Source organism: Ctenocephalides felis, unplaced genomic scaffold (assembly GCF_003426905.1).
Source record: "Ctenocephalides felis isolate EL2017-DRISC unplaced genomic scaffold, ASM342690v1 CF-g0.4_SCAFFOLD_03571, whole genome shotgun sequence".
In the NCBI taxonomy this organism is placed as follows: Eukaryota; Metazoa; Arthropoda; class Insecta; order Siphonaptera; family Pulicidae; genus Ctenocephalides; species Ctenocephalides felis.
The window spans coordinates 35,918,331-35,944,568 of NW_020539725.1; the positions used below are offsets into that span (position 1 = coordinate 35,918,331).

Consider the following 26,238-nt stretch of genomic DNA (forward strand, 5'->3'; position numbering starts at 1 on the left):
TAAAAAATATATAGAAGATTATATGCTGTTAAAATCATTATCTGTAATTGAAATATATATGTTGAAAATAAATAGTATAAAACAATTAATTGATATAAAATGTAATTACATCAATATTTCGATGAAAACGGTTGATACTTCGTGCGATAAATATATTTATTTCTATAAAATCGACATATAAAAATCGTTGCATAGGCTCACATTGTATTCATGATGAAAAATCAAAAATTCATAAACACGACTGCCAAAACAAACCGCGGGCGCTATAAATGAAAATAAAACAAAACTAATTACATAATATCATGATTGGCATTATGATTGTTAATCAAAAGTTAATTGAAAATATACGAACTCTCTTGATGTCTATATACAATTTAATTATGATGATGTCATGAATAAAAATGATATTTGATCGAAATAGCCAAAACGCGTTGGAATATATATTATTTCACTGAATTACAGGTATATGGAGCTTATGGGATACTAAATTAGAAGATTTAGCTATGAAAGTTACGACATATTTCTTTCATTATCCATTATCTCATTACGTTAAATGTAATATAGTTTATGATTAAAATTTACAGTCATAGATATTTAAACTTCATTATGACTGAGTTCGGACAGCAGTTATTAAAATGTTAATATTCTGGAGATAAATATGCGGCGTATTACCATAAAAATGTAATAAAGTTTGGATATAACCATATCAAGTTATAACTATTCAAACCTAACGCTATATATTTCACGTAAGTTGGATGCTATTATTTTCATTATAGTAGGGCTAATGTATTCCACAAAGCAAAGAAATTAAAAGTAAATTACAATCCACTTTTATGGAAATTATTATCTCATAAAAGAGATGAACTGTATATAAAATAATTATCAGTTCTAAATCAAATCAGTTAAATTAATAAATCTATCAAGAAAAATTATATAAACATTTGAGAAAAGTTTATGACGTTTATACAATCATAATGTTTCTAATTTTAAAAAAAAAAATAGAATCATTACTATATCAAAATAAAATAAAATAAATGCCTGCAAATTTGTATAACTTATTCATATGAATATGTATTCATATAAAAAATATTCATATAAAAGCTCCTACAACAAAGTTTAATAATCGTTAGAAGCCATAGGTATAGTAAATAAATTAAATGAAAAACGTATATATGTTAAATACAAATATAAAATAAATGTGTATTTAATATATTTTATATATCCATAATTACATATTAATAATCACAATGTACATGCTCTCCCAATCCACATTTTTTTTTTTAATTTCAATAATTATTACAACTGCTAATTTATTAACATCAAGTAATATTGATAAATAATAATATAAATTTAAATAAATAAAAGAGCAAAGAATAAAATTCACATGAAAATAATATCCGTAATATGATTTAATGTAAAATATAAGCAAATAATAATAAAAATAAAATTAATAAATAATATAAATAAAATTTCAGAATAATAAAATAATACTAGAAAAATAATAAAATATAACAAAATAACAATAATAGAAATAGTAAAATAATAATAATAATAATAATAATAAAAATAATAATAGTAATAATAATAATAATAATAATAATAATAACAATAATAATAACAATAACAATAACAATAATAATAATAATAATAATAATAATAATAATAATAATAATAATAATTTACAAATTTATAAGATCATTTGGAATTTTTCGTTTTAGTCTTGTTGGGCGCGCTTCTGAGTATACTTTGTCCACATAACGTAGCGTATGTGAATTTAAAAAACAAAAATGGTAATATGACTAATAAATTATACCACATTATAAGCTTTTGATATTCACATAAAAATGTATTTTAAAAACTTTGGCTTCGTAACAAATATCATACAAATGCACACATAACAGTAAAAACAATTCTCATCGAAACAAAAAGCTAGTTATGCATTTGCATACATTTTCCATTATGACGGAACTCGGAAAATTCATTTTCCATGCATTTTTGTTTATCTGCCATCAATTAAATTACAAAGCGCTATTGAATATTCATGAAGAAAGCGTATAAAACGCTGAACATTTAATAACTAGCACATACCCATTACACAGCTGGAAGCTTATCTACGAGGTATAATATAGGGGAGGATCTACCTTATGTAAATTCATTTAGTTCTTTTATTATTCAATTAATAGTGCAAAAATGTAAAAGTCACAGAAAATTATGCAAGATGCGTATATCCAATATGTATTTATAAAGATATTGTGCAAAAATTAGTTTGAATTCAATAAAAATAATTTGCCCTATCGATTAGTATATCTATTAGATATACTAAATCGAACTCACGAAATTCGATCTATAAAGTTTGAGAATGTGGATGCAAATGATCGCAATTGATTTCCGGAAAATTTGAAGGCTAAAAGTTATCGACATGGCTTTCAATTTTTCTTTAACAATTTTCGAAAGTTATTTTTGTAAATTATTATAATAAGTATAATAAATAAAATATTTTTTAAAATAACCTCAAGATGAAATCTCCCATATAATTTCCATCAATTTAAACAAAAGTTAAAATATAATGAAACCTGCAGATAAATCTTTGGATACAAATTATTTCAAAACCTTGGTTTGCAAAATTTTTAGATTCAAAAGCATAAACAGGTGCTGCGTTCGTGATACTTTATATTATAATGTTTTAAGTTTTCATTTGACAAATCTTACTATCCATGAGTACCAAATGAATAATTTCATTTTCAAAAAATCTGAACCTTTGATGAAACAAGTTTCACAAGTTTTATGATGCCTCTGGTCTACATTGTAGTTTTATAAATCCAAATATGAATTGTACTAAATCGATTACTTGGCTATCGATGAGGTCTCCGCATTATATCATAATTTTATTTATATAGTTTTAACTCTCTATAAATGACATCCCAAATATTTTGCCTAAGAGCTCCAAATTCACATGATTCAAATAGTTTATTACTTTCAGCGGCTAGATTTTAAATAAAAGCATCGTTGAGACAGCTTGCAACTTGGCTTGAAGTATTAAATAATCAACTGGATTTTTTTTTATAATTGTAATAATTTCTGTTAGAAATGTCTAGTTTTATTCTAATGACAATTATTTAAAATTTAAAAATCTAAACAACGTCAGAATATCAGCAAAATATTAAAACTTAAATTTTGAACTGCAAATAAAACAGTTCTTCTAGATCTAAATAAATTTCTATAAAAATATGTAATGTATGTAATATGACTACCCTAAGTCATTGAACATAAACTTTCCTTAGTATATAACAAATGAATATGTTACTATTTTCATTTTGCTTATTGATAGCCAGTAACCACACGATGCTCACACAAATTGATACAATTTACTGCCATAATGTAATATTCCTTAGAAAACATCATAAAATTCTATTTTACTTGTCCATTTTTCCATCGCAGTTAAATGATAGTTATGGAAAATTATTATCTTCCATTGAGTCACAGTCATATGAATCACTAGTAATACACGCGAGCGCAATCAATAATAACGCAAAAGTCTCTCTGAATAGAAAACAGACACATATAGAATTCCGAGTATTTCAATGGCGAATGCTTTTATACGAAAAAACACATAGGTACGGCCAAAATGATAAATGAGAGAGAAAAACTGGGACCAGGGAATTGAATTCGTTCTACTCAAAGATATGGAGGTATTTTCCTATATTGCAGTAATTGATGTTTTATGAATGGGAAATAAGCATATATGAAAAACATTTTATATCTGGGCTTCATCAAAAGCAACCCAATAAGCTTTCGCAATGAAATAAATGAGCATCTCTTGTATATACTAAAGCAGATTTTCAATTGCTTATAAAGCGAAGAATTTAATACTCTTCATTTATCGGGCTTTGATTTCTCGTGCGAAAATCATTTCAAATGATATCGGTTATATAAATGCCGAATCAATTATCTTTACTCGATTCAATAATAAATTTTGCGATGTATGATCAGTTTATACAGAAAATTATTAAAGGGAATTTGAAGTCATCAAAAGCTATTACAACATTTCAACCCTACGAGGAGAGGATGGGTGGCTCAATGATTGGAATCGGCAATTTAAAGATAGTAGAATTAACTTTAATACCGTTTTTTACACTAGAATTCATTTGCAACTAATAAAAACATAATCCGTGGTACAGACCACAATAATGAGGTTCTACAAATATAGCAAACTTCTCAATTTTGGAATGGATCATTTCATATTTTCATAATGTTACATAGTTTATTTGATCTATTTTCTTTAAAATTAACAAAGTAATAAAGTGTTTTGTCAACTATATTATATAAACCGAATATATTTGATGTATTTCAATTAAATCACCCGTTTAACCAACGTTAAATTTTTGTTAAAATAATTTGCATTTCTATTTAATATACTATTTGTAAATGGTATTGCTAAATACGCTATTTAAAGTTTTTCCCTAAACTCATTCATGGAAACTAATTAGCTTCACAGCAAAGAACGAAGCTCGTTTAACCACGTAGCTTATTTTGTCGGTCGCATTCGAGTTTTCTAATTACCACGAGGTCGTTAGCTTGTAAAATAGTGTAAAAATATGTTTGAATACATTTCTCTTTATGTGTAAGCAAAGTATTCAACCGCATTTTCGAGCGTAAATAAACATAAACAACATTTGTTTTCCGCAGGTCACCCGTTTGTCGAGAGAGAGAGAAAGCTAAAAGGCTTCGAGCTACAATCAGCCCATAGAAGCAACTCCTATTCAAAGATAAACGTACCCAAAGCTTTGGCTGCGAACACGAACGTATTGCACCGATACACATAGAACTAAAGTCATCCGAGAATGAGAACAAACGACTCCGGGGAGTATCAAATGCTACCCCGTATTTCACAGCGTCTGCGATTGTTACAAACGACTGAAGACGGAAAAATACAAGAAACGAACGACATTAAGGAATAACACTAAAATAAAAAAAAATAAAAAACAAGAAAAGAACCCCGCACTATGCAGTCGGCGCAGAATTTGTTCTTCACGTCGTTCGCGATGCTTCTAACAACGATTTATCCGAATTGCAACGGAGGCAATGTGACATCAAATAGCATAACCGCGCAGTTTAATTGCACTCGCCTAACCAATGTGTCTGTGATCTGCGAAGATGTCGATGTCAATGTTCTAGACTTTCGAGACTACGCGAACGTCCGCAGTCTTGTCGTTCGTAACAGCAGCGTACAGGAGCTATCATTCTTGCAAAGTAAAATATTCGCAGAGTTACGAGAGTTAGATCTATCGCAAAACTCGATCGAAGACTTGGAACACGACGCTTTCTTGGACGTGCCAAATGTCACGTATTTAAACTTGTCCAGAAATTCCTTGGCTTACATCTACCCGTCGTGTTTGACGCATCTGTCAGCATTAGCAGTTCTCGATTTGACGCATAACAAATTACTCGGACCGTCTGCGGGAGCTTTTCAAGCTCTGCCAGCGCTGGCCAAGTTATATCTGAGTCATAATTCCAAGCTGGGAGCAGGACTGAACGCTATCGTAGCTATTTCAAGGAGACTTACGGAATTGAGAATGATGGCAGCAGGTTTGCACCACGTACCAGAAATTTTAACAAGATCCGTAATGCTGCTTGATCTTGCTGGCAATCAATTACAGGTTAGTTATCTATTCATAATTTTGCATGCACAAAAACATATTATACATATATAGTATAATATGTTCATATTAGTATATCTTTAGAAAACAATAGCAGCCAATTTGTAGAGAAAAACAAATAAATATTAAGAAATATTCATTTTGTACATTTTTACCTTCAATGTGTTTAAAAAAGTTGAAATAAGAAACACCACAAACAAGAAATTTATTTCCAATTTTAAAATCTTGAATTTGAAACGATAAAGATAAAACATATTTAAAAGCTTAATTTGCTTCATTTAAAGTTTATCAATTTAATAAAAATTAAAATCAATCAATTTCACAAAAAAATATCGAAAAAAATGTAAAAAATAGTTTACTATACTAAAAAATAGAAATTGAAAGTTTTATTTAATGAACTATTCCATTTTTAATAACATTAAATGAATACAAAGAAATGCTGTTGTATTTCAGGAAATATTAGACGGTGATTTTGACAGCTACCCTTATTTGCGCCAGCTAGATCTTTCTAATAATCAAATCAGCTACATCCAAGATGATGCTTTAGGTAGGTTAGAAGCTTTGGAAGAACTAAACCTATCTATGAATCATCTAATTGAGATTCCTTCAATTTTACCGAGCGAATTGAGAATTTTAAACATAAGTACAAATTTTGTAAGCACTGTAAATTCTATAGAACTTTTAGTTTTAACGGAATTAGAGGTTCTAGACTTGTCATATAATGAATTGCGCGCCATGCCAAGCTTAACATTACCAGAACTAAAAATATTACGAATAGAAGGTAATGGTTTGCTAACATTGGGAGATAATTTTCTATTGAATTTTCCTCGCCTGACTCAATTGCACGCTGCAGGAAACAATTTAACATGCGAGGAATCAAACTGGTTGGCAATAAAAATAATCCTGACGGGTGTCAACTTAAGAAAAGGCTGCTGGAATTTGACGACTATAGAAACTGGCACTACAGAATCTCAAGAAACTACAACTCATATTCATGCGACATCTAGTAAAATTATAAATATAAATCCGAAGAAAAAACCAGCACAAGAAAACACGAGCTCTAATTTTAAGAAGCCTATAGTTTATAACATTAGTAATGTATATAAATTGAAGATTTTTCGTACAATCGCAAGCAGTTCCGCCAACGACAGTTATGTGCAAAATAAAAACCTTAATAATTCAGAAATAATCAGAATACGGCCGACGGTGCCTACACGAAAAATAAAAACTGAATCTCATTATACTTCCAAACCATACCAAGTTATCAAAGTATTTAGGGTAAATAAGCCTAGAAGGCAAATTCCTATCAATACTACCGACAGAATATCAAATTTGACAAAACCAGTGCCTCAAAAGCGGGTGGCAGAAACGAAGGGACGACCAATTGTTAAAACATCTGCTTTAGTAGAACATCCTCCTGAAAAAGGTTTTGCGGGTCACCCAGGTTTATTGGCAGTGCTAGGCATTGTGGTGTTTTTAATAGTAACAGCAACGATAGTAAAACTATTCAGAGATCGTAGACCAACGATGTCTGATAAAAGATATAAGTGCCAAAATGATTTACTTCAAATGGACCTTCTCAGAAGAAATGATCAAGATATCGATTTGTGGTGACAAAAATATTAATTTGTGCGCGATAATCGTTATTGACCTGACTGTTGTAAACACAACGCATGTGCAAATCCAAGAAATAATAGCAAATATTTTTACAATCAAAAATTTTAAAATATATAGGTATATCATATTGTAGATATTTAAATAGAGTTTTTTTATAATACTTTTTTGCTCTCATTAACAAATTGTACATTACTTGTAACTATAATGATAAATGCCAGATGTAAGTGTCAAATATGCGACAATATTAAATAAGATTTCTATGTTAATATGTAAGTTGTATTTGTAGAAAAAACTGCATGAAATAAATATAAGTTACATTTAGTTGAAATTCTTTCAATTCAAACTAATCGTAATATTAATACAAAAAACTTACTTTTATTTTTCTGGCCATCACATGAATAAAATAGAATTCATGAATTGCCGCGAACGCCAAGTTCACTAACAAAAAGTTCTCCGAGTTATGTCTTTTATTTCTGTGTTCCAAAAATATGCGTTTACTGCAACAGTTTAGTTATCTGGTTTGTTTAATTATAATTCTTTTGTATTTGCATCAAGTCAGAGAATTGCATTTTTTGTTCCCTGTGCCGGCACAATATATTGTAAAATGATTTCGTAGTAAAACTAAAATGCTTGACTTGCAATAGAATTACTGCTCTGGTAGTATTTCCGCTTCCTTAACAGACATTGTTCCGCAAGTTAAAGATAATTAAATCTTTTTTCCAAGGGCGTTTTGTTTTGCATAATGTCTAGTAATTTATTTTACACTTTGAAAAGTGTCTAGCAAGTTAAGTAAAATAAATGTGAGTGATCATGAAATATCAAAAAAAAAAAAAATTATTAATTGAAGACAGAATTTGGATGCCATAGACAAATAGACATGTGGAAAACAACCCAGACGACGGTGTTTGATAAAAATAACAAAGCCAAGCAATAACAAAAATAAGTAGTTAATTTAAAAGTATGAAGTTTAATGTGCTTCAATCATTTGAATAACGTTAGCGTGTTACAAATCACACTCAATTTGGGAATTCATATCTATCGTTTTTTATAATACAATTTGTATATAAAAAGATTTGGCATTTCAGGTGGCGTTTTACATATTTCATGACTTATTTTCAATTTATAACAAATAATTTCTTCCCTATGAAAGAATGGGCAAACACTGATTTTATAAACCTACATCTCAAAATATAAAACATGTATATATGTGATATTTTTTGTCAGCGGTTGGTCTGCGACCAAATTATTCCTGGCAGTATTTTCGTACTTATTGATGCGTAATTGGATGTTTACTTTGCTTAAAAAGCATTCAAACCCTATTTGCTTATTTTATGGCCGTTTCGATGTTACGGTTCTTCGTTTTATACGAGAATATCACAAAAATGTCGGCTGAGTAAATATTTTTTCTGCTCTTTCGGATATAAATAATATCACATTAAACCCAAAGTAAATTTTATTTAAAATGAGGAGCTCTGAAATTTACTTGAGTTGATGCTAGTAAATATAAATGTGGTAATTTGAACTTTTAAATCAATGAAAAGCATTCAGTAAATAGCTTAACCCAAAATATGTAGCAATCATTAAAATTAATTCAAAGCAAAATATTGTTAAAATAAACATGCGGACTTACCTTTATTTCCAATATCTGCAACAAAGATGTCATACAGAATCATTTGCTCTTCTTCGGGCTGCACATTCATAGCTCCAAAGTAATCATGTTCAGGCCAAACCTCTCTAAAAAAAAGATAAATATTAGATCTGTGACCTCTGTTTATTTTTTTTTTTGTTATTACCTGGCAGCTCTCAAGAGACCAATGGCTTGTTCAAAATTTTCTTGTTTAAGTAAGTTTTGAATACGCTTCACACAATCTTCCCTGGAAATGTATTATATTTTTAAAAATTTTGTTGATAGAATTTTTATATAATTGAGATAAAAGTTTCATATAATTCTCTTACATAATACACTTTAACTATGTAAACGTAAAGGATCTTCAAACGATTTTAATAAATTGTACTTTAGTACAATTAGCAAAAAAAAATTTTTTTTTCAAGGTTCGTTCAGAATATTTCAAATATACAAGTATATATTTATTTGGCATGCAAGGTGGTTTTAATTTGATTTTTACCCGCACATTAGAAAAACTAGAAAACGATAGAAAAGCATATCAAACACTAAACAACACTTCCCTTTAAAAGAAACAGAATTGTTGACGCGAATCAAGCAGTTAAGTATTTTTTTATAGATAAATTATGGTAAAAAGTTATTTTAAATAGATTGTGGTTAACTTACTTCTGATCATCAATGGGAACCTCACTCGTAACGTCGAATGGAATCATATCAGTGGGTATTTGTTCGCCGTCAGAAGTAAGCACGGCTGTCACTTGTTGTGCGATTTCCAACCAACGATCTTCAGGCGAAACTTTTGGCACTTCCTGGCTGGGAACGGATTCTATCGGGCAAGGCAAAATACGAAAAGGTAAGGATAATGAAGTTATAATTGTATATAATATTAGTGTAAATAGTAAATCTATAAAATTATTGTTGTCCATAAAAGAAGTATTTTTACGCTATTGTTACTTTGAGCTAGATGATGCGGTGAATGTCCAAAGCGTCAGATGTTAAGAGCTTCAGCAGTATTCATCAAAAATGGCAAAACATTGAATTGAGACGCGACTTATGAAATAATGTGCTATATTTTTTCAATTTCTTATTTTTAAATATCATTCATAAAACAAAAATATATTCTATTTGTACTTGATATTTGTATAAAATATTCAAACAACCATATATTATATGTTGTTATAAATTATAAAATATAAATTATAACATTGAACTCACTATCCAAGATGAGTATAAATAAAAATACGAAACGAAAAATAGATTATAAATATATTCAAAAAAATAATTTCAACTCACTTTTACTGCTACTTTTCTTCTTTTGCTTCTTTTTTTGTTGAATCATAACTGTCCCGCGCATGCCTTGAGCTTTGCAATACTTCTCCAGCATTCGCGAAAATATGTGAGCAGTTTCAATCAAATCTTTCAAGTACGATCTGAACATTAGCATATATATATAAATATATATATATATATATATATATATATAAGTTATTTTTCATGTTAATTATAATATTGTCAACCAACCGTGAATTTTTAGATTCATCGAAATGCATGAGTAAATGTATTACTGTTTCACGATATTCCATTACATAAAATACATTGCTTTGTAAAGATAACGCTAATGCTTTTGCTTCATCCGAAGGCAACTTCACTAACGCTTGAATGCTCATAAGAAACTCTCTATAAGCCTGAAAATAATTAGTTTCATTGGTAATGTCTACATTATTTCAACAAAGTGATTTTCGGAAAATTCAGAAAAAAGTATTAGAATCTACTAGTGTGATTCAGCTTTTGAACGATATGATAATTTTAATGCAAAGATACATCATAAACTTACCTGCAAAGCTAAATGAAGTCTACGACTCCACAATCTCATATTTTTCTTATCGGTAACTGCCATTTCCATATACTTATCGGAGCAACTCAAAACCCAGTGAAACCATGTTGTGCTTAACGTTTCGCTAAAACAGTTCTCAATTTTAAACTATTCTATATCATGTATTATAATAACTGTTTTGCTTTAAGTTAATTACCTGATATAGTCTAATCGAAAACCATTCAATCTGTTGAATTCCATAAAGAATCGAACAGCCCATAGCAAATATGATTCATCAGGAGTGCTCGAAGAACTTGTAACAATGCGTCTAACATCTCTCATTACTGTATTATAAGAAGAAGCCAAAAATTCCAAGCAAAATTCACGTAAAAATAATCTGTAAAAAATATAAACTTTGTCAAAATGGAATCAAGAAATATTTTTAAAATAATCCTAATTAGAATTGTAACTGGCAGATATATAAATTATTGAAATTAGAGCAGAATATATAACTATTCTAATAAAAATAATCTAATTTTAAAAGTATTCTTTTAAAAAACGGAATAAAGACAAAGTAAAGATACCAAATACACTCAATTCCCATTACAAGATTCACCTTTTACAAGCAACACAAACATTTACCAATTTATCAACATTCAAGTTATTTATTTTAAAATGTTTTGAGGTTTTTCTTACTGACCTGACCGAAAACGCTGAACGTCTTTCGCCAGAACTAGTCTCAATAACTATCTTATTTTTCGGTTTTTTAACTCGATTTTTTAGTTTATTCAAATTTAATTCTTCAGGTCCAGCTACCACTTTATGACATATCATATCATTATCAGAAATTGATTTTATATTTTGGAATACAAAGGTGCCTCCAAAACGTGAGTGTCGTCCTGACGGCGGCATACGAGTTGCGCCCACAGCTATGCAAAAATTATATACATATATTTACATTATTACGGAAATATCCAAGTAATATTACTATAATAATAAGAAATTCCAAATTCTTATTTTTGGTTAAAAATTGGAAACTATTTTTGGAGCATATATTCTTTAAATAATATTTCATATATTTTTTAAATAATATTTAAAATAATTTCAATTATTTTTTTCAAAAAACATTTTCGAATATACAAATAATTATAAATATTACCAATTGTGGTGATAAATGTTATTAAAATTTGATATATTCTTACATTTATTAATCTTGGCTTGTTCCCGTTTTCTTGCAGCAACTAATTCCTGTTCATCACGCTCTTTTTCAGAAGTGCTTCTTTGGAGCTCAGAATTAGCTAATATTTCTACATTCTAGAAAATAAGCATATTTTATTACAAGTTAGCATCAACGTTTAAATTGTTTACAATAAATTTTACCTGTTCTCTGTACATAAGAGAAATTATTTCTATAGCATGTAGATGATACTGATTTTCTTGTTGAGTATTTGTAATGTACAAAACAATATCTAGTAATCCAGATTGATGTAACCCCCATAGCACCTGGAAAAAATTCAGTTACAAATGAAGAATATTGACAAAAAGTTTTTAAGAATCTTTAAGATATATGATAAGCACAAAAAACAACAATCTATTTATAAATACTAAACTTTAAAATTAAATCGTATTTTTACACATGCTACTGATCACTCACATTTATACTATTCATAACATAACAAATCGTTAAGTACATGCATGTGCACATGTGTCTTGTATATAAAATTTCATTGTTTATATTTTATTTTTGATATTGATATTCCTTACTTGATCATGTAAACTTGCATCATTATCAGCTCTTCTTTCAGCATCTGGACTAGCAGGTACTTGTAAGATGTTTCTTGCTAATACAAGTATTCTTTCAATTACTAATCCATGATCTTCGCTACGTTCAGCCCAATCCTATAAAAATTAAGTTTTCCAGTATAATATAAACTTAAAAGTTGAATATCAAATTTATTTTATTATTACATACAATATCTAAAGCTTCTTGCAATCTTGTACTTAAAACAATCCATACTTCCTCTAGAACAAATGCAGCTTTATAACCTTGTAAATGTTCTATAATTTCCAAGTAAATTTTTCTTCCAGGACCATCTGTTGGCAGTTGCTCACGATACAGGAGCAAAGCGGGATTAGTTAAATTCACAAGTAACCTAAAAAAAATAATATACTATATTAATATTACAATGTAACATACTCTATTAATTTTACTGAAATCTACTAAATAAATCAGTAACAAAATAGTTTTGTACTTTATTTAAATTATAAAAATTTTCATTTAGGTCTAATTATTTATAAAAGCAATACAAAATTTGAAATATCGTAAGAGCAACAATCAATAGATAAAATATGAAAGGGAATATTTCAGATAAATAGGTTTAAAACATTGACTGCCAACTATATTATTCAATTCCCTCTCGGTTGGCATTATGCATTGTTTGCCTTTATTTATGTTATAAATAATCTACAAATAAAATATACAAAATATATGCAAACAAGATTTACCAAAATTTAATTAAATTTTTTTGTATATTAGAAATACGCAAATATTAGATAAAGTTAATAAGATTAAGGTATATAAAAATAACATATTTAGTTTACAAGCAAATGCAGTCAAGCACAATCCGCAATGGATTGTAGTCGTTGAAAGGCAATCTATTTATATCAGTGCTCTAAAAAATGCACATTAGTTTCATTAAGTGATCACAGAGCAATAATCAAATTTTGAGTTTGAATTCTTTGAGTTTGCTATTTTAATATATCTCTAATTAAATTTTATTTCGTGCCTTCTACTCTTGAAATTTGTATTAATGCATGAAATTATTATGTTAATTATATGAAATAGTTCTTGATTTAAATATATATATATATATATATATATATTGTGGCGATATCAAGCAGGCTGGTTTTGATAGGTAAAAAACAATCGGACATGTCATGTATATTTTTGATATCGAAATATTTTTATAGTTAATAAATTTATATTTTTTTATTATGCTGGGAGTTTCTAATTTAATATATTGTCATAATCTTTACAACTCCCACATTGGTGACTCACGACGATGGAGATGAAGATAAAGGAGTTTTATTTTTCGAAGATTTAAGAAAAATTGATTTTGACGCAGCACCATAATCACTGGTCTTCAGTGACGACCTATAAGGTATGTCCAGTCCAATCCATCATAGTTAACGCACTTACTATCTGGATCAGACTTCCGAGGTTACTCATTTGGTATACCCAGACCTCAGTGTTTATTGCTGACAGAAAAAATAATTTGGAGCCTGAACTTTTCATTGGAATGCAATTCAACCTCTCTTTCTCTGTTAACTCAACAAATCGTCTTATAATGCTACCTCCCATTATCGGTGACAACGACGAATTAAAACAAAATTTGACATAATTTATTGGATTCCACAATTCTGGACTCTTATGTCAAAGAAACCAATGATCCTGATTTGGATAAAGAGCCAACTTCTTTCTCTGATCGGAACTCATCAGATACGAATGCAACGCTTGCAGAAATGGAAACTGTACCCATAAATTATGCATTCTAAACATTAAGTTATTCTGATATAACTAATACCCATTAGATCGAGAACATTATGCAGAATATGGAGTTGATGGCAGGTCAAATCACCACATACGGTGGATCTGCTGACGAAACATGGAAATTTGTAATTGACCAGTATTACAACACTGGTCTGCTATAATCTGCTTTCCCACCACATTTTTATAACGTGTTTCCCTGTATTTTTTTTTAAACTGTGAGATCAACACTGGGCAGGGAGTGTGTGGCGATATCAAGCAGGCTGGTTTTGATAGGTAAAAAACAATCGGACATGTCATGTATATTTTTGATATCGAAATATTTTTATAGTTAATAAATTTATATTTTTTTATTATGCTGGGAGTTTCTAATTTAATATATTGTCATAATCTTTACAACTCCCACAATATATATATATATATATATACAATCTGATTTGCATTTGTTCAAATACATATCAGATCATTTTCGAAGAAAGAAATATGTAAAGATTCTCTATAATTTACAATACCAAATAACAAAGACAATCTTAATAAACTATTATACCTCAAAAGCACATCTGATAATTCATTTTCTTTAGAATAGGTGACTAGCATAGGCAACAAGTCAGTTCGAAGAACCTTAGCTCGCCCCAAATGTCTTCGATAATCATGAGTTTCACTGTCTCGCCTTAATATCCAAATCAAATGCTGTTTGCGTAAATGAAAAATATATAATTTTGTGATGCAAAGAACTAAATGACAATATTTATAAGAATTCACCTTCAAATTTTGCAAAGCATCGGGTTCTGCATAATACCTATCCGGCTCATGATAACCTAAATTAGCACAAGTAGCATCTAAATCTGTTAATAGAGTAGCCATCGAATGTCTCTTAATTAAAGCTTATTTTTAAAAATGTTTCACGTAAAACACTCACTAAAATACTAATTTATGCAATAAAAACAATTTTAAAACAAACCGACATAACCTAAAATTTTAAAACGCAACAGGTAAGACGCACATTTATTTGACAACTGAATGGCCATGCGAAAATGGCGGTAAAAAAAATAATACAATGGAAGACCCGTTGTTATAATTAGGGTAAAAATATGTTCTTCGTCGAAATATAGATGTCGCTTTCGAGAATGTCATTCAATTCATCTAAATATATAAAATAAAATGCAAATTTAATTTATTTTATCCTATATATTCTTTGGTGTTCAATATCATAAAATTGCGATTCAAAATATTCTGTATAAATTTTTTTTAACAATTTGGTCAACCGTATTCTTTACAACAAAAGAAAACTGAACGCGTTTTCGATTTTGATCATTATTATTGAACTGACGATTTTGATCATTATTATTAGGAATAACATTTCATATATATATTTATAAAAAACCATTGGTACTCCTATCACGATATACCCTAAGTTATCACCAACTTTATAGGATTTTAAATTATTACCAAAATGATTAACTTTTTATTTAAGAAATATTTTCCTTGAAATCTTATCTCCTTTCTTGCTTGACGATAAAATATATATGAAAATTTCACTTTTGATAAGAACAAAACAATATAATATAACATAAATTACTCTAACTTGATGGTTCTCAAAGACTTCGGGGGTCCATGACAACTTCAAGGGTCCCTGTTCAGTTAAAACAAAAAACCGGGGTAATCTGTTAACTTATATTGTACCAATTACATTAAAAAGTTATATTATACAAATTTTACGAATGGACCTACAAACTAACAAAGATTTTTCTTTTTTATAAAAATTTGTTTGACTCAATATGTTTAAACTTGAGACACTATATGCTAGCTCTTAAAAGGCTTATACTTGGCAAGATTCTTTGCGCTTTTTGAGACTATTATGTTTGGGAAATGTAAAATCCTTACAAAATTGCTTCCAAATACTAATAAAAATACATTTACTCATCGCTTTTTATATTTTTTTATTATTATTTTGAATTCAAGTAACAAATGTATAAGTCAAACATATGTTTTTATTTTAAATGTTTAGTACTAACTTTAGTAGTTTTTTTTATTGACCTTGTAATCTGATACACTGGCCAGATTTAGTAGGTAGAATTAAATAAAAATACCGTATCGGGTAAATAGGGGCTTCTTGGTAAAGCCCAAAGAGCCTACGATACAAAAATGCTATGCTCTAAATGCATTCACTCAAATCCATGTTTTAATATTTTAAGCTAATTCATTCGTATTTATTGAAAACACAGTAAATATAGAAGGGAGCCTTCCATAAACAACGATTGTATTGCCAAAGCAGATAATGCTAAAGTTTCCGAGGGGTAGCTTATATCTTTTCTATATTTCTTTATCATGCCATTTCGAATAAATACAGTCACAGTCACCCTAAAATAAAAGTTCATTTTTTAGCCCGCGGCAAAGTTTGAATCTGAACAACCTATTTCCATTGCAAACTAAATACGTATATTAAAAAGGAACATTGTATCTGAAATGGAATTGATATACATTTTGTCTTATTCAATAATAAAACGATTCTTATTCAATATAAACGAAACCACTTTTTTATTCAATTTTACCACTTTTTTCATTTTTTAAATTAAATTTATTTTGAGTAATATCAATTTAGATTTTGACTTTAAAATTCAGGAAAACATAGGCAAACTAGCATACTCTGGCATAATTATTTGTCCAATATATATGTTTTGTTTTCTATCTGTTCTGTGTTAGTTAAGAATTTGCAACACTTTTTAATTTGTATCATATTTTATTATCTAAACTTCTATCGATATTTTAATACATTATTAATATAATTTGTTGATAAACATAGTTAAATTCATAGTTTTTATAATCAGCACATTTCTTCTCTCTATGTGAATAAATACTACCCTTAAATTTATTTAAATATAATATTTTTTTCATCTATGTATCTACTTGCTGCTATGGAAAATGTAATTGCAACTATAATAGTCTATATTTGAATAAGCTTTAAATTTCAACAATCACAATACTATTGCAAATGTCATTAATTCAATCTGCTATTACTTTCAACACTATTGAGAAAAATAGTAATATTAAACATAACTGTACATTGACTAAAATTTTCTCAAAAATACATTAATAACCAGCTATATTTTGTTATGGATACATATAATAATTTCATAATCTAATTTATGTTACTTTTCTATTCTATTGAATTAAAATCATTTGTTATATTTTCTCACAAATATTTTATTTGTTTTAATAAATTAACGATTAACAATAATTATCAAATATATGTTTATTAATTAATAAACAGCATTCAAATTACATATTGTATGATCTATTTTGCTATATTTAACAACAAAAAAATACATTTAATAAAAGGAATAATAATAAAAATAATAATAATAATGACAGTAATAATAATAATAAGAAGAAAAATGATGAGAATGATAATAATAATAATAATAAAAATAATATTAAAATAATAAGTAAAGAAAAAGTATAAGGATCACTCCATTGAGTGACCACTTAAAGAAAATAAGTCTACTCAAGTAGAGTAACACCCAACAACATATATGTATGGGCCAGTTTATATAATGACTTTACTACATCATAACGCTATAGTAATGTAAAATTTAATAAATTCAGAAATATACTAATTTGTAATATATATTTTCAATACTCATTCAGTATCCTTATTATATCATATATCGTTTTTCTATTAATGCATTTAGAATATATTTGAATATAGCATTTGTTAAAAACAGCGGAGATAGAATTTATCACTAAAATAAAATTTTTGCTGTATATTATTCGAAGCAATTTCCTTTCGGGAAATTGTGCTCGTTGACGTGTTATTTTTTAATATACATCACGTTGTTGACATTGGGTGACGCGTGTAGTGCGTACTGGAGCAAAAATAATATATCGACACATCTCCTAACTGGTAAAATATCGAATGCACTCATTTACTATTTATTGAACTAAAAACCTCTTTTTTCAATAAATATTAAGCAAGTTTTTATTTAGATCAACTAGTTGGTCAAAATTCATAATAATAAAAAAAATCAAAATTTTAGTGCACGTATAATTTTAGTTTTAGTGAGAGTTTTCATTTAAAAAAAGTGTTTTAAAGTTCCTGGAGAACAAGGGGTTTCCTAATTTATAATATATATACAGTTTATCTATCAGGAATCATTCTGCTCATGTGGTGGCTTTGCTTTGCTCGCCGCCCTGTCATTCCTCTGGCGAGCATATCGCGACCAATTTGATATCATTTCCGTAAATTAACTGTCCGTAAATTCTGGGTGAACAACTTTCAGAACACCTATATAATAATAACAATAATATTAGGAATTAATCAAATTCAAACCAGTATATAAATATGAATGCTCACTTCTTAATAATGTAATTATATGCGTTTCGTGCAATGGAATATTGCCCTTATGCTCATACTAGGAGCATCTCATTGCCAAATTATTCCCACCAATCCTGGCAATAAATGTTTTCTAAAGCAATCATGAATAAAAACATGAGTACATACATACATATCACACACACAGAAATCATATATGTATATTATATATATATATATATATATATGTGTGTGTGTGTGTGTGTGTGTGTGTGTGTGTGTATTATTAATATATTTGCAGTAGAACTTACATATTCTGAACAAAATTCTTCACTATCTTTTAACATCTTCTCCAATGAATGTAGGTCCTCTACACCAGAGAGAGAAAGAATTAGATCAAAAGTGTTTGTTTTTGGTAAGTCCACCAAATCAGATTGTTTTTGTTTGTTCAAATCGTGCATATTTTATTCATGCTAGCCATTTTGCAATCAATACCTGACAAGGCAACGCTAAGGACAGCTGTAACAGAAATGGATGTTAGGAAAACATCATAAACAATGAGTCACATTTTACTTACATTCGATATTCATAATACGCTCATTGAGCAACTGTACTTCTTTAAAAAAAAGGCAATTGCAAGCTTCCTGTCCTCTGCTTGGAAGAGCTTCCACTCCATGCATTGGAACAGCTTCCACTTCATGCATTGGAACAGATTTTACTCCATGGGCTGGAGCTTCAGCCAATCCATGCGTTGGAGCTTCAGCCACTCCATACGTAGGAGCTTCAGCCACCCCATGCGTTGGAGCTTCAGCCAGACATCCGCTCGTAGTAGCTGCATTAAGAACAAATTTGTTTAAAAATATAAAACAAATATTTTATACGATCATGATTTTTTTTATAAATTTACCTCTTACGTTGAGGCCGGAATTGGACCTCAATAACTTCCAGTCAACGAGGTCAGGAACACCTGCTACAGCTGCACCTGTACATTATAATAATATAAAAATATTGATCTATTTTGAAACTGTAGTAATTTATTACCTTCACTAACAGAGGTGTCGCTCTCTGATTCAGATACAACTGCAGCCTTTCTTTTTCTATAGCCCTTGCCTAATTCCTCTTGCGAGTCATATATGTGTCTAGAACAAATATCGAAGTTAAGATAGTTTCCAACACTTCAATAATTCATATTTAAAAGTTATTTCTCACCATAAAACCCGACAAAAGTTTTTTATTTAACCCACTCTGACTTGTTCACTGAAGTTCAAATAATATGTAGAATGTATTTGTCCAGATAATGATTATTTTCTCTTATTATAAAATCACCAAAATGTGAAAAACACTATTTTGAAAGTGCAATTTGATCCATGTGCGAACAACTTAATTCTGTATTTTGATATGAACAGATTCTATTTTATAACAATGGTTCATAAAATGTTCCATAATTTAATAGGTATGATTAAAATGATTCATATATGGAACATAAAATCAATGTGTTCATTAGAATGCAAACTACAATAGAATTTGAGACAAAAATTGTAAAAAAAATTAACTATATAATATAAACAAAACTTCATTATTATCGCAAATAATGTCATTAACTAAGCTTTACTTTTACAAATATATCGATTTAAAACAAAATATGTACTATATGTACAAACGAAATACTCGTATGTACATTTTCAAAACCTTTAGTTGGGGTTCCAATGATTTTGATCGTAAATATTAAGGTGTTTCTTTTGCATAGATATTATAAGTAATAAACGAATAAAACATAATGAAGATCTTTAAGTTCAAGAAATATTTGAACATCATACACCCAGCAACATGTCATCATTTTCTAAACCCATTACATATAACCGAGCTGAATTAATTACGCTCAATTTCATTTTACCGACGGCCATTTTATTCTACGAGAAAAATCATTTCTTGACAAATTGATCATTAAAATGAAAAAGAAAAATACTTAAAATTCTTCGATTCAGCAGATACAAGGGGAACTCGGTTTTCAGCTTTTGCAAACGGTCGTTTGAGAGCCGAGTTATGAACGTGATAGATTTTAAGCAGTATCGATTGAGACCTGAAAGTTTTATCTTTAAGAAAAAATAGATTTTGTATGCTTATTTTATATTTTAAAAGTTAATTAGGGTCTCTTGGTTGTTACATTTTAGTCAATAATTTATTAACAAAGAAAACATGTACTGAAAGGTTTTTAGACAAGAGCTTGTTGCATATATACCTACATATTATAATCCTAAATAGTTATTTGTATAATATTTATGAAATCTTATCGAAGAAATACTTGCAATAGTTGTTACTTCTTACTTACTCTCTTTTTAGAACTCAATCCGCCATGTCCCTAAAAGTGGGCATCATTATCTGGTATGTGAATATTTTGAAATATTAGTTTTTGAAACTCGAATGGGCAATTTATATGTTTAAATCGTACTTGGTTCGTTAAAAATACAGTTTGTAATTCTTTTAATAATTTAATTGTATTTTTTAATATTTTGTATAAATATTTATTACATTAAATAGTTTACAAATTTAATATATTTATCAATTTACCCACAAAGCTACACAGCAAAAATCCATATAATCTAAAGTTATTACTTTCCCAAGTTTTTCATTCAACACATCGTTTTATCATTACCATAATATTAATAAAGGTTTCGGAAAATCAATTTCCATCACATTTGGATTTGTATGGTGGTTCGGCTGATAAATGGAAATGGCCGAGATAAATTGCGACAAGGTCGACTCCTAATAGCATCCGCTGAATCGGCTAATATTTTTATTCTGTGTCTTTGCTTTATTATTCAATGGAGATATTATATAGACATTCAGATTGATACGTTACATGACTTTCAATTTACATATAATAATAATAATTATTGGTTTTGCATATGATAAATTATCAAACATTTATGGTTTTGTTACTGCCATATAAATTAGGAGAATTATATTTTTCTCATTGATATACATATGAAATTTTTATCATTAACTATTCATTTGACAAGTTTCAATTTGTAAAAAAAATGATATTGAAATTGCTTTGATATTTATAAATATGTGTTTGTGAATGTAGTTATGCATAAAGACGCAAAATAGTTATCAACTATGTATATTAAATCGCATTAGCATAAGTGAGTAGTTTTTGGCTTATGCATATTAAACAATCTGCTTTGAATGCAGTTTTATTGCAATATGCATTAATTGTTCAAATGATTTCAATTTTATTTGTAAAAGTTTCATATTTTGCTCAGAAGTATGAATACTTGGTCTTACTGGTCTAATCTTAAGGTAAGTGTCTACTAACAAATTTTTATAAAAATATATTTGGGTATATACTTTGGAATTAATACAACTAGAACTTTTAATATATATATATATATATATATATATATATATAGGTATATATAAATATATTTAAAATTTGATTAATAATTGCTCACAAATTTTAAACATTTAATCACTTAATCGCAACTGAAACAAAATCTCAGAAACCCTTCAGCCACAACAAAGAATTGATGCTTTCTTCATATGGAGCTTAATGAGCGGAAGTTAAAAATCAGTATACGGAAGCTTTCGCTAGAAAGCTTCCAAAGCTCGATGCGCGCGCTTCGAATGTACCTATTCGTCCGCGACCTGAATACGTGCGCTGCATAGTGCATGAATTGCATTTACAACAAATAAAATAAAAGAGAAATGATATCGAAGGCAAAACGAAAAGAAATAGAACGCCGCCGAGTGTATTTTGATCTTGACGTTATAAGCTCTACTTCCACGAGATCCCACTGAACAATAACGTTCTAACGTCTTTCTGTAATTTATGTACTCAAGACGTCAATTGCTCTACAACTGAGAACCCATATTCTTAAGATACTCAATAATGATTTTGATATTTTAAGACGCAAAAGTTCTAGGGTATTAGTAAGTAATAAACTGTAATACCTAAAACCCATTTTATAATTTACTTGGCCAATATTATTAATTCTCGTAGAGTAAGTTATAGTTATCGCAAATAAAAATTGATGACCTGTGTGTTTGTGTGTTTTGTGTGGATACAATGTTTTGTAGGCAATTTCGGGAGCACAAATCAACCGACTTGAATGATTAAGAAAAAAATCGATTATAAAAAATCTAAAATACACGCACGAAAAAAAATTACATGACTGGATACATAAAATGATAATTTTAACTTTTTAATGACACAATTCTTATACAACAAAAGACAAAAGTTGAGTTTGGCCTTTGATATCTAACATATGATTATATGAAAATTTAGTTTAGAGTTGATACTATTACGTAATGTAATTATAATAAAATCTATAAATTTAGTTTTAAGCATACTTAAACTATGATAGCAATAATATCGCTATACGTATCTAGAGAGTAATGTAGAATGCGAAAAGAATTTGAAGCTTCAAGATGTTCCTGGAGTATCGCTCCTGCCAGCAAATTGAAAAAGTTTTGACAAATGTGTGAGTGCACTACTCATTTCAATGTATTGAAGCACTTATACGAAATACTATGCGAATGTGTATATTCAAAAATACTAAACTCGTATATATTTTTCTAGACTAACTTAACTTGGAACGTGCCCTTTTTTATCAACACCACAGTTATTCTCAATTTATAGGAAGAGTCCCGAAAGCTATTTGTTACAAAAATAATAAAAAAATGTAAATTATTTTTGAACTTTAGCTCTGATATACCGGAAAAATAATACAAGTATCGTTTTAATTTTTTATCATTTTTTTGTTTAAAACCATTCAACTGATTATTAATATCTTCACTAAATAGATAGTTTGTTCATATATTTAAATGTAAATCTCAGACAATATTATAACTAAAATATCATATTATTAACCAAATAATTTATTATGAAATTTTGATTTTCATAATCATATTTGTAGTTAGTACTATTTGGTTAGTTGGTAAAATATGCACAACTATATTTACACTTGAATAAACTAGTATGTGCATCACATAAGGACTCTTTGATTGTGCTATTGAATTCGTTACAACTATCAAATTGATATGTTATTATTTAAGATATCAAGCAAAATTTTATTAAAATATTAAAGAACATTAGATTCGTATTAGTAATGTACTCAACTGATTAGTTTTTGTCAAAAGTATATGTAGTCTTGCCGAAACTAACATCAAACACTAATAAAAAATGTAAATTATTTTTGAACCTAAGCTCTGATATACCGGAAATATAATACAAGTATCGATTTACATTTTTACCATTTTTTTTTTGTTTAAAATGACACAATTGGTTATTAATATCTTCACTAAATTGATACTTAATTAGATGTCTCATTTATTAGTATTGGATATGTGCATTTAAATTTTTTTATATAGATTTCAACATTATATTTAATTAAACAAAATTCGGGTTTCGAACCTAACTCAAAGTTATAATCTATAAATTTAAATCAAAATGGATATTATTAGTGCATAAAATAGTCTAAAGTCATAGATAAACAAGTATAAATTGACTAAAGTCAAGAGTTGTAACCTAGCTAAGTAATAAATTTATTGATTTAAAATTACTCTAGTTGAAAATATTCTTTATATAATATTCTGAATACAATCAATTCTGTAATTACAGTTCATATTAATTAATTTCACTTTTAAGTTGAAACAAATAAACTTGTATAACAATATACATATTTTGCGAATGTATTGCAATGCAATTCATCGATATATATCTGCAAATAAAATAAGGAGAATTTTCAATAAATTGTAATAAATTCTTATTTAAAGTTAATCTAGGAGTATGTACATTATTCAAGTATGCTCAAGGAACGACATGTCTAGAGCCGTTGAGACGTAGACCACTCGAATGAGAAATCCTATAAATCCTATGCGAATTCAACAGAGTAAAGAAAATTCAATTCCAAAGTTGAAGTCACGAGGGGGCAATTTCACTTTCGATCTGCTCGCGCTCATAATAACGCATCGCGCATCCGAAGGAATTATTTCGAGTGTACGAGTACGAGTATGTCGATAGGGCAACTTCCGAGCTACGTACGATTAACATATTAAGTGATCCCGTAAATTTCACTCGATACTTCGCGTCAAAGACCCACTTGTTATTTTGTAAGACTAAAAATGAACTTTCATGAAGAAGATTACGTGCTAATTTATTGTGTTCAGAAGATAGTGTGACAAGTTTTAGTATAATGAGCAAATCATATTTTTTTGATAACTGATTTAATAAAAACTTATTTAATTTTGAAATTTGACTAGTATAAGGTAGAGCGGAGATTAAAGGTCCACCAAGTGGGTAAAAAATCCACCAATATCTCAAAAACATGTAAATTTAGGAATTGTTTTAAATCTATATTTGAAAGTAGATAGAAGAAAATGTATAACCAACCATGAGCTTGATCCCTACGCCGTATCAAGCTATCAAAAGATAAATGGCAATACATATTTGAAAAATCATAACAAAGGTATTTTCTTTCGTCATTAGTTTTTTTTGGTTGTAAGCACTGTTATTCAGTTTTCGAGACTTTAATATTATTTTGAAGTATATTTGTTTTCTAAGATGTATTCTAATAAATTATAATCAACTATTTCATTGTTTTTATAAAAATGTTTCAAAAGGTAGTCCTTGTTGCAATAATTTTTATAACTAATTATATTAATACTAATATTAATTATTATATTATATTTTATTTAATTATTATAAATCTATACAAACAAAATTTTTACAATAATTGGTACGTCAACTGACCTAAATCGCCTCAGTTTCAAATGGTAATTTAGAAAGAATGTAGTTTCGCTTATGTTAGATAACAAAGCCCGAATAAAAATTTGTATATCACTACATTTCTACATTGATAATGAGCTTTTCTGTTTATATCAGCGTTATATTGGTTTGGTGTTAGTAAAGTTTATTTTTCCGTTATATCTAAGAATATTATACTTAATTAGGATTGGTTTACTGCTTTGCAAATAATAAACTTTTTACCGCAATGCTCTAACATAAGATTTTTTTCGAATTAGGTTTTTACAAAATGGAAATGTTTTTTTCTCAAGGATGTACTTACTATTTTTCTTGCTATATTATAAACTATCTTAACCATATCTAAAATAATTGGCAAATGTTTATATAATAATTTTCTGGTTCTAAAGTGACTAGTGTCACTTTAGAACTCTTGTATCATTGTTTTTGTATTATTTTTAGAAATCTGAAGTAAACAAGAAAGAAAAATTAGCTGCTTAGCTATAAATAATTGATATTGACTTATATGCGAATCTTTGTTGCTTTCAGATATATTTATAGAGTTTAATCTCGAAAGTTTTAACCAATGATAATTCAAAATAGCTATAAAACTCATATTATTAGAACGGTATAAACCACGAGTGAAACATAAATATTTAAACTAACTATGAAGATGTTTTAAATGCTTACTAGAAATTAATATCTGTAATGCAAAAAAATTTCTAAAATTTCTAAAGTCATAGCAACAAAACCAAAGTACATAAAAATGATCTCAGTATGGGGGTAAAAGCACGCGTGGTATAAATAGGCATTATATGATCTATCGGTCGTTGGTTCGTCTCATAAATCTGATCATAAAGGGAATCTATTGGAAATCCATTTCGCTCAGAACACGCATCTTGCTTGCTGGGTTCACATCATAA

The 26,238-nt window shown here is 28.3% G+C and overlaps 1 protein-coding gene across 1 annotated transcript in view; it reads right to left on the minus strand.

Moving 5' to 3' along the window:
- LOC113385974 (protein timeless homolog) overlaps window positions 1-15,184 on the minus strand; it is a 361,357-nt gene extending 346,173 nt beyond the window's left edge. The window contains exons 1-14 of the mRNA XM_026623791.1: window positions 15,021-15,184; window positions 14,806-14,948; window positions 12,684-12,864; window positions 12,476-12,610; window positions 12,092-12,214; window positions 11,914-12,025; window positions 11,412-11,640; window positions 10,929-11,108; window positions 10,733-10,856; window positions 10,420-10,583; window positions 10,192-10,328; window positions 9,565-9,724; window positions 9,068-9,148; window positions 8,905-9,008 (exon numbers count right to left, since the gene is read on the minus strand). Of these exons, the coding sequence (XP_026479576.1) occupies window positions 8,905-9,008; window positions 9,068-9,148; window positions 9,565-9,724; window positions 10,192-10,328; window positions 10,420-10,583; window positions 10,733-10,856; window positions 10,929-11,108; window positions 11,412-11,640; window positions 11,914-12,025; window positions 12,092-12,214; window positions 12,476-12,610; window positions 12,684-12,864; window positions 14,806-14,948; window positions 15,021-15,122 (1,975 nt within the window). The 5' untranslated portion in view covers window positions 15,123-15,184. The remainder of the gene's footprint in view (window positions 1-8,904; window positions 9,009-9,067; window positions 9,149-9,564; window positions 9,725-10,191; window positions 10,329-10,419; window positions 10,584-10,732; window positions 10,857-10,928; window positions 11,109-11,411; window positions 11,641-11,913; window positions 12,026-12,091; window positions 12,215-12,475; window positions 12,611-12,683; window positions 12,865-14,805; window positions 14,949-15,020) is intronic.
- Between the last annotated feature and the right edge of the window lie 11,054 nt (window positions 15,185-26,238).